The sequence below is a fragment of the Neomonachus schauinslandi genome, chromosome 6, assembly GCF_002201575.2.
Source record: "Neomonachus schauinslandi chromosome 6, ASM220157v2, whole genome shotgun sequence".
Classification (NCBI taxonomy): Eukaryota; Metazoa; Chordata; class Mammalia; order Carnivora; family Phocidae; genus Neomonachus; species Neomonachus schauinslandi.
In genome coordinates, this window is record NC_058408.1 from 103,458,078 (window position 1) to 103,474,401 (window position 16,324).

At 55.0% G+C, this 16,324-nt stretch overlaps 1 protein-coding gene across 1 annotated transcript; it reads right to left on the reverse strand.

The window, feature by feature from the left end:
* Nucleotides 1-562: 562 nt before the first annotated feature.
* ZNF503 (zinc finger protein 503) lies at nt 563-3,714 on the reverse strand. Its single transcript, XM_021699646.2, has 2 exons — nt 3,198-3,714; nt 563-2,430 (listed from the first exon to the last, which is right to left on the reverse strand). The coding sequence occupies exons 1-2, from the start codon at nt 3,504-3,506 to the stop codon at nt 796-798; spliced, it is 1,944 nt and encodes a 647-aa protein (XP_021555321.1). The 5' UTR covers nt 3,507-3,714; the 3' UTR covers nt 563-795.
* Nucleotides 3,715-16,324: the final 12,610 nt, after the last annotated feature.

The window sequence follows — 16,324 nt, forward strand, 5'->3', positions numbered from 1 at the left end:
TAAAGAACAAAATAAGGCAAATGAGGTTTTGGAATAGAATTGTTTTTTCCTTTTTTTTTGTTTTCTTCCAGAATACATACAAAAAAATACCCATTCTCTTTCGATGGTATACACCTTAAAAATAATTGCAATTTGAAATCAGAGCTGACAAATTGTGACTTGTTTTGTTTTTTCATTTTTTGTAACAAACATGCATGTAAATTTGTGTTTCAATCAGACATTAAATAAGAACGTACAATACAATAATAGCAATTTTAAAGTAACATTAAAGAGAAGACCTCTAGTTCTGTGGCGGTTTTGTATTTATTTATAATCTACAAGGGACGGGAGGGTTTGTTTTCCACATTTTTACCCTCAAGATTTAATTTTTTTTTTTTTTTTTTTTACCCCTCCTCCTTTTTACCTACGGAGCTCAAACTAAATAATGCACTTTTGAACCACGGGTCCGCTTGGAGCTAACATAAATAAATACCAGTGTCCACCGATGCAGTCCTCAGATGAACACTTTCTCAATTAATTTTTCCTTCTTTTTCTATAAAAAGTCAAATGATATTTTTTCAACTTTTATAAAGTTTGGGTGGGTGGGGAGGTGAGAGGTGGGGGGAAAGGGGAATTTCCCACCGGGTCTCGGTCGCTGTTTTGGGTAGATAGATACGGTATATATATTCTTCCTTTCCTGGCCCGGGTCATCCCCACGCGCGGCTGACAGTAGCCTCTCCCCTGTTCCCACCCTTCCCTCGGCTCCTCCCTCCCCCCCTGCTCCTTTCTCTCCCTCGCTAACCCTCCCCACCGCCCTCACTGATACCCCAGCGCCGAGGCCGTGGTCAGTCTCTGTCCGTAGAGGGCGTAGGGGGAGTAGTAGGGTCCGGTGGCGGCGGGCACCGGCACAGGAGCGCCGGGTGTGGGGAGCGGGCTCTTGGAGTAGGGGTGGTAGCGGCTGCTGAGTCCCAGCGCATGGTGGGGGCTGCGCAGCGCCAGCGTCCCGGGACTGCCCGGAGCGCCCGACGTGGGGATGTGCATGTGGCAAGCCATGGCGGCCGCGGCAGCGCTGGCCAGAGACGATGAGCTAGGGTAGCCCGACAGCAGTTTGTCTGTCCCGGGGAAGGCCGTATGGGTCCGCAAGTGGCTCAGCAGCTCTTCGGACGTGGCGAAGCGCTTGTCGCAGGGCCCGTTGGCCGACACCCAGTTGCAGATGTGGGGGAGCGGGTCGTTAGGGAGCATGAAGCCGTAGGGGTAGAGGGGGTGGCCGGCCAGGGAGGGCGGTGTGGCTCCGGCAGCGGCGGCAGCTGTTAGCGATGAGTGCACGCCGTGCAGCGGGTGCGTGGGGTACACCAGCGGGTATCCTGACTTGAGCGCCGCGGCCGCCGCGGCCGGATCGTGAGCGCACGAAGCGCTGGCTGCCGCCGCCCCTGCCAGGTGGCTGGCGCAATGGTAGCTGAGGCAGTACGGGTCCCGGCACAAACTGGCTGTCATCACGGATGGCGGCGACGCCCCGGCCAAGGGGCTGGAGCCGGCCGGCTTACTGCAGCCCAGAGAGCCCGCCGCGGCCGCCGCCAGTTGCGCCCCCACCAGGCTGCCTGGCTTGGTGGGGTCAAGTGCCACGCCGTGTGGCAGGAATTGGGGCGGGTAGCCAGCGTAGGCCCCAGCCAGGCTGCCTGGATAGGTCATGCCCGCAGGAGGCAGAGGGAACACTGTCTGGCCCGGCTTGTAGGGTGATACCGGAGCCACCAGCCCAGAGCCCAGTACCGAGGAGGAGGTGGGCGCGCTGGGGCCTGAACTGGAGCTGGAGCCGGATGAGCCGCCGCAGTCTGAGCCTAGAGCCTTGCCCCCGGGGCCCCCATCTGGGTGCTGGTTAACGTCCACATTAATCCCTCCGCCGCAGCTAATCCGGCCGTGCGCCAACCCCGTGGGTCCCCCTTCGGCCGAGGTGCCCCCGGAACCCTTGCTGCTGCCACCGCCGCCGCCCACGTCGGGGTCCTTCTTGTCGTCCTTGCCCTCCGGGCCGCCCCCGGCCGAAGGCAGCATGCCTCCTGGCGAGCAGGCCGAGGCGCTGGAGCTTGGGCTGCCTGTCCTGGGCGTGAATGGCTGGCAGGTGGCGCTCGGTACCCGGAATCCGGACTTCTCTGCTGAAACCCCCCCGCCGCCGCCCCCGCCACCACCGCCTCCGCCGCCGCCGCCTCCCGGCTCCTTCTTATCCGAGCCGGGTTTGGAGTACGGCTTGAAACTCGACTTGTCCTCCACGCCGATGTCGCTCAGCTTGAGGGGGCCCGACTTTGCGTCCTTGTCGCCCCCGGCGCCGCTGCCGGCACCGCCCGCGCCGCCCCCATTGGAAGCGACAGAGGAGAGCTTGGAAGAGGGCGAGGGGTCGGGCTTCCCGATCTGTGAGCATGTTTGCGCCAACAGCGCCAGCGGGCTCTTCTTGGCATCAAGCTGCGGGGTCAGACGTGGGGTTGAGGGGTGGCACAAAGAGAAAGAAGGGGAAACCCTTTAGAATCCTGGCTTCTAGGGTTCAAACGCCCTTCCGCAACCGCCAGTGAAGATCCTCCCAGCTCTAGGCGCAGTTCTAGGCAGCACCACTTCACCTCCCCCCAAACGGACAGACAGACAGACAGACAGACACACACACACACACACACTCGCCCTTGAGAAAGGCGGCAGCCTCCCCCCCACCCCACCAAACCAGGATATTTCCTGCCGTTTCTAAGCGCCAACTGTATATTTAAAAAAACCTAATGTTTTGGTTTCTGGCTCTTATACCCCCAAAAATACCCCTCCCCCCCCCCCCCCCCCCCACATTCCCAATTCTTCAGAGTAAGGGCTTGGGCAGTTGGCGCCTTAGAGGCTGTGTACAAATACCAGCTTCTGGGGAATCTTAAGACTGCGACTTCGCAACCGCATTTCGGACTTACGCCCGTCTTCCGGGCCAAAAGTGAGGGGGCCTGAGTCGGGGTTGGGGCTTTAATACCAAAGGGAGATATAAGTTTTGGCTGCTTTGTCTCCTAGCATTCACACCCCAAATACCTCCTCCCCCCTTTCCGCCCTAGTTTTGCGATTCGAGAGCACTATGCTCTCCCCCATACCGGAGCTGAATCACTCTGACCCCCCCCACTTCCACCCCCAGATCCCGAGAGAAAGAAATCCCGTGGAGCGGCAGCCAGGGTAGTGGTCCCAGCGCGATCCCGGAAGAGGGTCCTTACCTCGATGGGGCTGACGGGAGTGGAAGGCAGGGGCTGCAGGTACTCGGGGTGCAAAATGTGGCCAGTCCGTGCCGTCAGCATCTTCAGCACCTTGATGGGCAGGCGGTTAGCCTGGCGGAGAGGGTCAGAGGGGGGCACAGCGTGCACAAAAGGCTTGGTGCTGCCGGCCGGGGACGAGCCTTGGCCGGGGCCGGAGCTATTTCCAGAGAGCGCGCTGGTCCAGGCAGGGTCCGCACTGCTGCCGCCGCCGCCGCCGCCGCCGCTGTGCTTACTGCTTCTTAGGGCAGAAAGCGAGGGCGCTGTGCTCATGACCCACCCGCACGCATGGGAGCAGCGGGGGGAGGGCTCCGGGAGGCGCGGGGCGGGCTCCGGGCTGCGCGCTCGCCCGGGGAGCAGAAGCAGTAGGAGGAGGAGCAGCTGGCGCGGCGGCCACGGGCACCCAGCGCGCCTTCTCGGCGCCTGGAGCCAGAAGCGAATAATCCTGGGTGGCCCGCAGCGGTGCCGTGGCCGAGCGGGAGGAGCCTGCCGGACTGTGGGAGTGCCGGGTGGCTCGCCGTGTCCTCCTCGGGCTGTGCCCCTACGCTGCGCACTCGAGACCCGGCGCTGGCGCTGCGCTTGGCGATGTGAGCCGCTGCCTGTCCAGCCGGGGCTCTGGCGAGGAAACTCACTTCAAAAGCAGCTGCACCGAGGGGGAGATTAAAGCCTTTGCCGCCTTCCAATCAAATGGGAGCCCGAGGTGATTGGAGGGTCAAGGGGATGTGACGCGTCCCGCGCCGCCGCCGCCGCCGCCGCCGCCAGGACTCTCAGCGCTGGTTTTAATGGGCAGCTCCTTCTTCACCGCCCCCCTCCCGCGTGTCCCCTCCCTCGATTTCGCTCCGAGGACGAGCTGGACATTTATTCTGCGTTTGCTATCTGCCGCCTCCCTCTTTTTTCTTCCTCGTCGTCCTTCCTTTCCCTAGCTCGAAAATAAACTGAAACCTTTTTTTGCAGGAGGGTGCGTATGAGGAACAGATTGAGGGGGTGACCAGAAGGAGCAACGGCGGGAGTCTGGACAACGGCCGGACTTTCAACTCCAGGGGCTGCACAGGGGACCCAAACACCAAATATTCTGTCTCTCTCTGTAATTGAAATCTCTCGCGGCGCGGCCGCCAGGGTAAGGAAAGCTGCGGAGCGGGTGACGGGGGAAGTCCGCCCGCCCGCTTTGATTCCCCGAGATTCGGCAGCAGAGAAACCAGAAGCTAGGTGGGCCGCGGAGGCGGCGGCGGCTCTACTCCCGGCTGTGCGCGGGGCTCCCAGCCCTTCCCAGCCACGTGACTCCCGGGGACGCGCAGATTGGGGCTGGAGCGGGGGTCACATGTTTCCTCTGTTTCACACTCAGGCTTCTTCCCCCCCCCCCCATTCTTACTCTCCCCTGCTACCCTCTCTTCCCCTCTCTCCCCCTCTCTTCAGTTCTTTGGGCATCTCCACCCCTCCATCAATTGTCAATGTTCCTCGACCGCAATCAATCAGTTATTTGTCAGCTCTTGTCAATCCGCCCGTGATTTATGTCAGCTTTTGTTGCTGATTACAAGGCGGGTGCGACTTGAAGGGAAAAAGAGAGAGGGAGAGAGAGATGGAGAGTAAGGAAGAGACCAAGGGGGAACCAGCGGAGGGGGAAAGAGGAGCAGTCTCCTGGGATGGTGTGGGGGTAGCTCTAAGAAAAAGAATGAAAGAGAGGAAAAGAGGCTCTCTGTGTCAGGAAAATGAATAGTGAGAGTAAAGTGCGCAGGTGTGCCCAGGGCGCTGAGAGGGCTGCACAGGCCTGAGGTGTGCGCCTCGCCCTTCTCGGTGTGGAAGAAAGATACACCTTTCCACCTCTGGGACTTCGGTCTGTTGGGGCCGCGGCGGGAGGACCTGCCCTGGGTACCCGAGACGGGCGACGGCGATGTCTAAGATGGGAGATATTTTTGTCCCTAGGATAGTCCCTTGGGAGCATAAGGATGTCAGGCTGCCAGCCTTCCGCGGACCCCACCCTTCGTAGTGCCCCGACCCCAAACTTATACTTCTTTCTAAGAACCACACCGCAACGTAATTTTGAGTCCTGGAGGTCAATGCTGGGGTACCTCCTCCCCGACTTAAGTCTCTGACCTCCCTTCGGATCGTGGCTAGGGCTGAGAGGCTGCGAAGAGGCCTGGCCATGGGTGTGCGGTGGAGATGTCTCAGGCTGACTCAGGTCCCCTCTCCAAACCTCTCCCACCCTGCAGTATCCCCACAGGCTTGGTAGCCGGGGTTACTCTGGGCTCCTCGCTCGAATTTATAGGAACGCCATGCCAGGACTGACCTGCGTTGGGAAAGCAGAGGGAAGGAGCGAGAGCGGGAGGGGGCGGCTGCCGGTAGGAACTTGGGTCTTCCAGGGAAGCGGAGCGGGACTGCCGTGTTCCCCTCGATTTGCACCGTCACTCGGGCGGTTTGGAAGGCAGAGGGGAGGCGCTGTGCCTGCCTCTGTGTACCTGGAGCTGGGTGCACAAGTGTGTACGGACGTCCGTGCAGCTGTGTGAGTTGTCAGGGCTTTGGTAGCGTCCGGAGCGAGTTCGGAGGTCGCCTCCAGAAACTCGCAGAAACTGGAAGGGGGCAAGAGGAGGACACAACCCCTTCCTCAGAAGGACTTGGACGACTTTGAATCTCCCCTCCCCCACTTTTCCGCCCGGGCTCTTCTTTTGTTGTCAAGTCCTTTGATAAATGGTAGGGCAGGGAGCGCGGGGAGCCAGGAGCCAGTCTGTACCCGCGCGGGGGCCAGGGGCTGGCTCTGGCGACCCGGTTTCCTTCGGTGCTGAGCCCCTACCGCGGGGGCGAGTCTGGGACCTGCCCTCCGCAGGCTCGCGCTCTCCTCTCTCACCACTCCCTTCCCTCCCCCGCCCCCTTTTTTTGGTCTCTCTTCCACTCCACACAGGTACCGAGAACTTTCTGGGGGTGAGTTTTAGAATTTTCTCGTAGGCATTCTTTTCCTGCGTTTTAATCGTATCCCTTGATTCTTTAGGTTGGTAAACTTGATGAGATTTAACTTGACCAAAGATAATTTGGAGAAGAGCGAAGTGTGTATTTTGGGCTGCTGTTTGTCGGTGTGCGTGTGTGCGTGCGTATAGGTGTAAGAACACACCTGCGTTCAAGGGGATTTGGTGTCTGCCTGTGCGGAGGTGAGGAAGGTGAGTCCGTGACACGGTGGTGAGGCCACACGCGAGGTTGTGAAGGTTGTGTGAATCTTTGGGGAGCGAGTCCCAGATGCCCGTTTCTGAGGGCAGGACAGTCCTAAGCTGTCTCTGCAGGGCAGCATGTGGGGGAGGCCGCTTGTATCCTGCGGGTGTGTTAGCGTCTGTGTCATTGAGTGCTCGGCTGTCGAGGTGCCGGCCGGAATCATCTGTGGAGCTCCCAGCTCCGCGAGCCCAGCCGTGGGTCGCCCGTCGCCACAGCCTCCTCGCGAGGCCTGGACACTGAGTGCTGCGGGCGGGGGCCAGAGCTGGAGGGGACAGCGGGTGTCTTCTCTCGGCCCCCCGCCCCCCGACAGACTCAGTTCTCTCTCCTGGAATTCCAGCAGCTTTCTCTTTACACCGGGCAGCTCAGGGGCGGCAACCCCAGCACCTAAAGCCTGGGGGAATCAGAGTGTGGGCCCCGCGTGCCCCAGAATGGGCGTGCCTCGGTGTGGCGGCACACGCTCGCAGGCCTGCGCCTTGCGGCGCGCGCGCGCGGGTCGTGGTCCGCATGCGTTCGCTCTTCGCAAACCCCAATTCCGAAGGTCCGAGCGCACGGGGGCGCCTGGGGGCCTGCGCGTCCCGGGCTTTCGGGAGGCGCAGCATCCGAGCCTGCGCCCCTCTCCGGGGAGGCCAAATCCCTGAAGGCCTTGCAGGCCTTGGGGGTGGGGGAATTATTAATTACTCAGCACTAGGCCTAAAGCCTCCAACCCCAGCGGCGGTTGGCGTGGATGTCCCGCGGATTTTATTTGCACACAGTGTAAATGATTTGTTTTCTCTAAAAAAGGAGTGGGCATGGCAGATATTTGAGGAGGGGGTGGGAGGAGAAGGAAGGCGAGAGAGCTGAGGAAAAAAGTTTGAAAATGCCTTGAACTATTCACTGTCGAGATGGCTAATCAGTATTGAGGCCGGAGGGCAGGCGGGCCGCCTTTCACCGTCGCTTCCCTTTCATCTCGGGCTCGGCGGAGGCGCTCAATTAAAAGCCTATCAGTTTGTAAGTAAATCAACGCCTATCAGAGTTGTCACATCAAACAAAACGATTATTATTGCAGCCCGCCTCCCCTATTAATCTCCCTCGAAGATAATCCGCCTGACAGGTCAGGCCCGGCGAGCTGGAAAGCCTGGCCCAGAGCGCCCAAACAGTCCGGGACTGGCGCGCGCCCCTGGGGGCCTCCCCACCACGGTCCCGCCTTGTGGTCCCCCGGGTGGGGGGAGAGTAGGAGCGGAGGCCGCTGGACGCAGGCCCGCCCCTCCGGACTGGGAGCGGGGCCCAGATTCGCAGGGTTGGTGGGGGACGGTCTCGGGCGGCCCTCACCTCTTCTCTGGCCTGCGGTGGCACCGGGCCTGCCAGAGCCACGGTCTGGCCTGGTCCCAGGGCCTCGCCATGGCCTGTACTCTTTTCGGCTCGCCTCTCCTGGCTTTTTCTCTCCCCCCGCTTCTCTTTTTTGTTTCCTCACCCGCTTCTTTCTAGACTCCCTAACCATTTTATTCTTTTTTCCTCCTCTTTCTTTCCCCCTTTTCCTATTCGACGGGGAATATTTCGTATTCTCTCTCTCTGTCCTCTCGGTATACCGTATATACCACTTCGGCCCAGTCACACTCTCTGAAGCAGGGCATTCTCAGGGCCCGGGTTATTTCTCTGCGGCAGGGCTGCCTCAGGAGTGTGTGCAATTCCCAGGAACTCCTGACAAATTCCTGCCTAATTTCTCCCAAGCAGGGGCTCTCAGAAGCTCTGCGACTGTGCCAGGGTTGGGTGCGTTTGGAGGGGTGAGAAGAAAGGACCAGGGCAGTGTGATGGTTGGACGGTTGCAAGCGCCCTATTCTGGAATAAGTATTTGGCCTTGGAGTTTCACAACTGCAACGTCGCGGACCTCGCTCTCGGTGTTGCCTGAGCTTTGCAAATACGTGGAGGAGACCCTCGGGGCATCTGGGCTTCAACACTGAGGATTTGGGGGGCTGCCTAACACTTAATAAGTAAATGCAGTCAGATAATCACTTCTATGGCTTCAAACCGGGCCGGGGCGGGGGGGGGGGGGGGCAGATTCCGCACGGACTCGAAATCGTGGCCTCCTCCGGTGTCCTCTAGCTTTGCGCTTTGAGACACTGGGAACCAAGCGCGACCCGTCCTTTTCCGCACTCTTGGTCCAGATTGATAGGCCCAAATGGCCACTGCCCGAGCCCGGTGGAGCTAGGATTGTGGGGTCGTTGAAGTAGCTAAGGGGGAAAGGTCTGCCGGCATGACCCCAGGTCCTATATTACCCCAAATGCCGGGTTCAGCGCCCGATGAAGTCTCCCTCTCCGAGCGTGTATCCGGGAGAACCCCGAGGGAAGGCAGTGTTGGCCGTCTGGGCCGAGCCTCTCCCAGCTGTCACGGCGTGGTCCGAGGTCGAGGGTATCGAATAGAGCCTGTCTCAGCGTGTTCGGTGTCCAGAGCTGCAGGACCCGTGGCTCCCACCCCGGGTTCTCGAAAGCCCCCCTATTTGTGCACACCTTCCACAGCCGACCTGATAGTAATATTTATTTCCATACCCGGAAATATTGTAGCGATGCAGTTCAATTATCTGTGACTGCTCTTCTTAAATGTATTTATTTCACCTCTGCCACGCCGCAGATATCTAAAGAGGTACACATAGTGCATCCTTCAACGTAGCAAAACTCACTCTGGTTATAGGAAATATTCGCTGGGTGGTTATTTGGACATAAGGCTATCTCAGCCCGAATTGCACTCAAGCAGGAGCTGTATAAAAAAAAAAAAAAAAAGCACTTGCTCTAGAATTTTTCCAACTTAACTATGTACACACAATAATTTAATAACATTTTATATCCCTCTATAGATCTAAATATTCAAATGTTATGTTACATGCCCTTGAAACCGGAAGCGATCTTCCGTTTACACTGGACGTGGAGCTGTTTGTATAATGTTCATCTCCCTGCACTTAGACATGAATCTTGATCTAATAAATTCAACCTTGTCATTTTTAGAATCGACGGGATTTCTCTGCGGTTTTCGCTGCCTGTATCCGAATAAATTCAGCTCGCAGGCATCCGGCAGGAAACGGCTCCCGGTTCGAGTGTACGCAGACGCATCGGCCCAGCACGGGACGCGAGGTGGCTCCTGGTGATCGTGCGGCTGTAGGTCCGGCCTCCGAAGGAGGCTAGACTATCAGCGCCCTCAGGCCGGGAGCGGCCCCTTGCTGCCCCGCAGTGCCGAGCACCCCCTCCCCCCGCCCCCCCCGCCGTCCCCCCCGCGGTGCTTCGGGAACCTGCCCGGCTGAGTCCGCCCGCCGCGAAAACTGAAAGCAAATTCCGCGGCAAATGAAGCCCGAACTTTCTTCGACGCAACTTTGCCACAATGATTCGGTGGCGACTTAGGATGGCGCGCGGGTGTGTGCGTGCGCAAGGTGGGGGCGGTGGGCGAAGAAGGCTTGCGGAGGCCGAGCCTGGCCCTAGGCGAAACGCTAGGGAAGGCGCCTCCCCTTCCTTATTTCTCGCCAACTCCTCGGTCCCAGTCCGTAAAAATAGTTTCCAATGTGTAGCGGACGCCCAGGATGTGTTTGTGGGGATAGCACCAGGAAGAAGGAAGCTTTGTAAAAGTTGCAGAAAGAGCTTTGCCCAGAAGCGTCCGCGAGCAGGGCTCAAGAAAGCTGGGGACCAGCTCGCCTTCCCCAGGGCGGAATGCCTAGAAATCGGCTTGGGGAACCCCCAGCCCAGTCCCCTCCCCTCCCGTCGAACCCGCGCGTAAATAACCTCCGGCAGTCCGCGCTGGAAACTCACAAGCGCGGCGCGGTGGTTGGCTGGCGAGGTCCGGACGCTGAGCTGGCCCGCAAGGCCGCTCCTTGGCGCGCTCAGCCCCAGCCCTAAGGGAGGCTTGCACCGAGATGAGAGGACGAGTGTGGTTTCAGCTCCTGCTCGGCTGCCTAGACCATCACCGCCGACCTCCCAACTCCCTGGAGTGGGCACTGCCCCCCTGGGAGCGGCAGTCTTGGGGGGCTGGCGAGGGCGCAAAGTGCGCGCGCGGGCCGGCGCGGGGGTGAGGGGCGGCTGCCGGTCGCTCCGCAGGGCCTGTCGCCGGGCCGGCCGCGGCGGGTGAGTGATGAGGGCAGAGAAGGGCGCCCATAAATCGCGGGTGTCAGGGCGAAAAACTCTCTTTATTGTCTGCGTGATGGATGGGCCCGGGGACGAGACACCAAATACTTCGTATCGCCTTTAAATGGGAACACATTTTCCGCGGCCATAATTCATGTTTTTTAAATAGAAAGTTTGAAATGTTGCCTATATTTCACCGGCCCTGACATATTTATGAATCGCTCCCTGCATGCAAATATCATTATTTAAAGCGCCAGGGAGAGCTCAGGGGGGAGGGGAGGAGGCACGGCCCCCGTGGCGTGGGGGTGGTGAACCGGGGAAATGCGGAGGGAGGGGGGGCGTGCATCTCCCTAAAGTGCGGACAATGAGGCGCGGGGTAAAGCCTTATCCGGAAGCCGAGCGCACCGGGGGCTCCCCTCTGGACCGATCACTGCCGCTCCGGGAAGTTTGAGCGGCTTGGACCGAGGGACAGGCCTCCGCCCCCTGCGGGGAGACCCGGGGGGCCTTTTGCGTCCCTCTCCGAGGCCCTAATCCGAGCCAAAGCCACCTTTTCCAAGAAGAAAATGGTTTTTTTTAATAAAAGAATTTAACAAACGCAAATAATAACAATCCAACATGTTTCGTGTTCTTTGCATTTGCATTGATTTTATTGATTTTCATTCTGCAAACCTCAGACTGTGCGCGCCCGAGAGGAGCTACTGTCAGAGCCCAGTCACCGCGGGGAGTGGGTGGGGGATAACCCTCTGGAGCAGCAGCCGGGACCCAACCAGCTCACCACCTCCCAGGCACAACAGAGCCTGCGCAAGACGCGGGGACACAAATGATCCGGCTCTCAAGCTCTGGGGGCTTCAGTCCCGCCCCCTCTGCTTCCCCAATGCAATACAGCGCTCTTGGGGTCCGCGTCCGCCCACCCCGAACCCCACTGTGAATACAGTCGCTTTGGAAAAACGCTGGGCACGTGCCGTAAGCCTCTCCCTTGCCCGTCCAGCCTGGGAGGCACCCACACCTGCGTCCTCAGTAACCGAGTCTTTACCTGTGCGGTTCCCCGCGGCGCCTGCCGCCACGCTGGTAACAGAGGAATGAAAAGGAGGACCGGGGAGTGGGAGGGACAGAGCACTGCCCGAGACAGCCAGATACGCAGACCCGGGTCCTCCTCCTCGGACCAGGCGTTGGGGCCCTGACTGAACTCCCTCTAGGAGCGGAATCGCGAGGGGTAGAACCGGCCAGTGGAACCGGCATCACGAGGGAGCGGTGGGCCGGGCGGCACTTCCGCTGGGGGCGGGGCCGCGGGCTGGGGCGCCGGCCCCGCCCCTCCGCGGCGCCGGCCCGCCCCCAGCTCGTCAGGCTCCGCCCCCGCTGGCCGGGCAGCTTGATCTCAGGCCGGCGCCCTCGCGGGAGGGCAATGGCGGCTCCTCTTCCACACCTGGGTGTCCTGTCTTATGTCTTTTAAGTCACAGGCACACAAACACATGCACACTAACAATCTCGGCCCAAACTCGCACGTTAAGACTTTGTCAAACTTTGATCTCTTGGTACTCCCGAGACCTGCCTGGCCCAGGGGCTCTCAAACATTTTCTGGAACCGGCCAGTCGTCCTCCTGAGGCAGTAGGGAATGCATATCCGTGATCATGTTCTTTCAGGAAGTACAAGAACAAAGGTTAACACTTTCTGAGTGTTTGCTTTATGCCAGATACTATCTAAAACTGTGTATGAATTATATCCTCACTTTAAGTCTCTGAGGTGAGTACCATGAATGCCCTGTTTTATAGATAAAGAGATTGAGGTACGTAGAGAAGAGATGGGTCTTGTCTCACTCCCATTTCATCCATATCCTTATCCCTTCTTTTCTTTAGATCTTCAGCGTCTCCAATCTATCCCTCTGGGGGAATCTTGCTGGGCTTTTACTAACCTATGGAGGGGAGTTCCCAATTAGATTTTAAGATCCTCGCTCCCCTACGCACCTTTCCTTACCCTGGCGGCTGCCAGGAGAGATTTCAATTACTGAGCAGCTGAGGCCTTGCTGAACTGGACCTGCACAGAGGTGGCGAAAAGTATAAATGTGATGGGTTCAACTCAGCCCCCAGCAGCTCCCAGCCTGATGGGGAAATGGGACCAGTGAGCATACCCCCTTGTTTTCCTGTAGTCCCTGCCAAAACCACTTCTTTTCAAATTTCCATGATTTTTATAACTCTGGAAAAAATTTCTGACTATAACCAATGTTTGAGGAACTTTCCTAGAATTGTAATTAAGGTGAAATTAACTGAGGATTTGGGGGAAGTAATATCTGTTTCTATAATGCAAATCCTCTTGCTACTTGGGGAATGATCTTTAAAAAAAAAAAATATATATATATATATATATATATCACTCCATGTTTCTCTTCTGCTCAAAAGCCTGCGTTCTCATTGTTCTTAGGATCAAGTTGAGCCCGTGGCTGGCAGGTCTCTGAGACTTGATTTGCTTCAGCTTGCCTTTCTGCCTTTGTGTGTCTCCTACTTCCCTTCAACCTGAGCTGCTGGAATCAATGGCTACCTTCTGGTTACTCAAATGTGCCCTGTTACTCCCTCCCTCAGGACTTTGCTAATGCCTTTCCTTCTATCTGGAAAGTCCTCTGTCCTTCTCTTCACCTGGCTTACTACCTTTTTTTTCATGTCTCAGCTTACACACCACTTCCCTGCACCCTCCCACTTGGTACTGAGTTAGGGCTCCTGTCACTCTCTCTCAGAGCACTTACCACACTGGGGATTTCCTATTGAGAGGCTGTCCCCTTCACTGGATGGTAACTCTAAGGGGGCATGGACAGGGCCTATTTCTTCAAGGAATGAATAAAGAAAAGAGCATTTGTATGTACCATCAACTGTGCTAAATGGATGAATAATAACTTTTGGGGTTCGTTGCACTTTGCAGGGCCACCAGTAAGTATTCTCTATGGTCTCAAATCCTAAGATGTTTTCAATTTAATAAGGGGGATAGAAAAGTTCTCGTGAAAATGTTATTTTGAACCTATATGTTGTAAATATCAACTAAGTGAATGCTCGAGGGGGTTGGAGAAGAGAAATATCTACGGTTTTCCAGCCATTTATTCAGATTTTCAAAGTGCAATATGTGCTAGCTGACACAGGTGAAAGGAAAACACTGCCCCCCCCCCAACCCATGACCACCCCTCCCACTATTCAGGCATGTATGTCCCAAGGCTGCAGCTAGGGCTCTTTTTTATCTTTCTCACTTCTCATATTATAGCTATCATAGTTCAGTACCCTATTAGCTCTTGACTGAGCTGCTGCTACAAGAACCTTCTAATTGTTTGTTCTCAGCCTCTCTTGCCTCTAATCCATTATACATACTCTTGCTAGGTTCCTTTTCTTGATCACATCATTCCCTTGCCTCCATCTTTATGAAACCTTCAGTGGCTCTGCATCATCCACATGAAACTCTTGACTCTTCATAATCTGGTTCTAAACTACTTCTAAAAAGTTTTAAGGTGCGTTACAAAATTATGAACGAAACATGTTCACTTCAACCAGCAAAGCACTCAAAGATATATAAAGACAAACTTTATGATCTCACCCATCTCCTCCCCATTTCCCACCCAGTTTCCTGAGATATCCAGGATGTACAGCTGGGATGTAACTTCTATCCCTTTCTCCACACTCACCATGCTCAGATAAACTATGCCCACATATATGGGACTATTATGTTATTGCTTGTTTATACAAACAATGAATATATTAGAGCTATCTGTTCCTCATTCTTTCTTGATAACAAATGGGTCTATAGGTATAGAGGTAATTTATATTTAGCTGCATAGTATTCCTTAGAATGAAGATACCCACTTATTCAACCATTCCCCTGTTGATGGTCATGAAGGTTGTTATCAGGGTTTTGTTTTTTTTTTTTCACTAACAAAATTTCTTGAGTCTCTATTCTTGTGGTCAGTGATTTTATTTCCATAGGATAGATTACAAAAGTGCAGCTACCTATACCCCAGCCAGATCTAATTTCTTTGTTCTCACCACATGCCCTGTATTGTCCCATTCCTTGTGTCACCTCTCCCTGGAAGTCCCTTGTCCCCCATGCTTGCGCATCTAACTTCCAATCCTGCAATCCCCAAGTCTGATACCAGAATTTAGATTTGTGGCTCAATATCCACCTTCCTCCTTTTTCCTAAGCTTACCACTGTAGCAATGTGCTGGGCCCAGTGTCTACACCAATCATGACAATCCTATTTTCATTTCTCCTAATTCTCAGAGCTAGGGATGGTCAAGTGACCCAGTTTTGCAAATGAGACACCAGTAGAAGTATGGAGGGGAAGCATTGGGAAACACTCTTGTTTTCCTGATCAAAGGAGGTGATGCAGATGTTTTGACACTTTCCCTTCCCCTCTTTCTCTTTTATTCCTTCTATGAACTTGGATATAATATCTACAGCTGTGGCAGCCACCTTGTGATCATAAGGAAAAGTCCAGGAGACTGGCAGAGAGACACTTAATCTTGACATCACTGGGACACTGAGCCATCTCCAGTAATGATCCACCCCCAAAATTTTTGTGATAGTAGAAAAATTAAATTCCTATTTGTTCATGTCAGTGACATTGAGGAGTTTTATATTTGCAGTCAAGCATATCTTTTACCTGTCCCCTTTGGCAAATCTTATTTCCACTGGTGTTATCATTATTGGGATAGTACCAGAGGGGTTCAAAAAAGGTAGAGAAAGCTATTAGAGACTCGCCTTCAAACATTTTTGAAGGATAGTATTTTAGAATAGTCAAGTAGCCAGTCATACCTTTAACCCTCAGTGTCACTGTAAACTATTGTATCGTGGGCATGTAATGCTTTTGTTTGTTTGTTTGTTTGTTTTGTTTTACCTCCTCTGCCTGCCTATCATCTGAATCTCCTTCCTCTTTGTTGTAGTGCAGGGCCTGCTTCCAACCACAAAAGCTGAAGGGGCAACATCCTCCCTCTTCTACCATCAGCTCAGGCCTCAGCTTCCCCTCCCTTATCTCCATTTGAGTAGATCACAGTGCTATCAGCATGTGGTGAGCTCTGGGGTCCAACTGCTTGGTTCCAAAGAGCAGTACTGCCACATTTCCTAGATGTGTGACTTGGGGCGAGGTTCTTAACCCGTCTGAAGTCTCAGTTTCCTCCTGTGCAAAATGGATATAGTAATGGTACTTCTCTCTCAGGTCAATGGGTAAATTAAATGAGACAATGCATGTGCCTGGCACATAGAAAGTGCTCAGAGTGATGATGATGATGATCCCCCTGTGTTCTTTCTTACCTCTGAACCCCTGGGGTGTTGTTGGTGCCACTCATCTGACAATTATTTACTAATTGATGATATCTTTCATTAGCTATTTAAATTCATATTTAAATTCATATTGTTTAACTTTGTGTGTGTGTGTTCAAGTTCCCAGTTAGATTTTAAGATCCTCCAGGCCTAACCAGATGCTTTCTTTATATTCCTAACTCAGACTAGCGGAGGGCTAAGCTAAAGTAGGCATGAATGAACTTATTAAAATGAGTAATAAAACATCCAGTGCCTCCAAGGATGTATAGTCCTTTCCATGATTTCTTTTAATCCTCCCAACAGTCCTAGAAGGCATGTAATGTTGTTCCCATTTTACAGATGAGGAAACTGAGGTTCGTAGAGAGGAAGTCATTTGCCCAAGTTCCAAAGGTCAGTGCTCTTTCCTGCCTCAAAATGGCCTCCTTCTGGTTTCAGAAATTCTGGCAATGCCTCCCTTTCATGCTCTCATGTCCAAACTCACCTTTTCTGTCAGCCCAGTTCAGCATCCCTGCCAGCTCTAACATTCTTTCC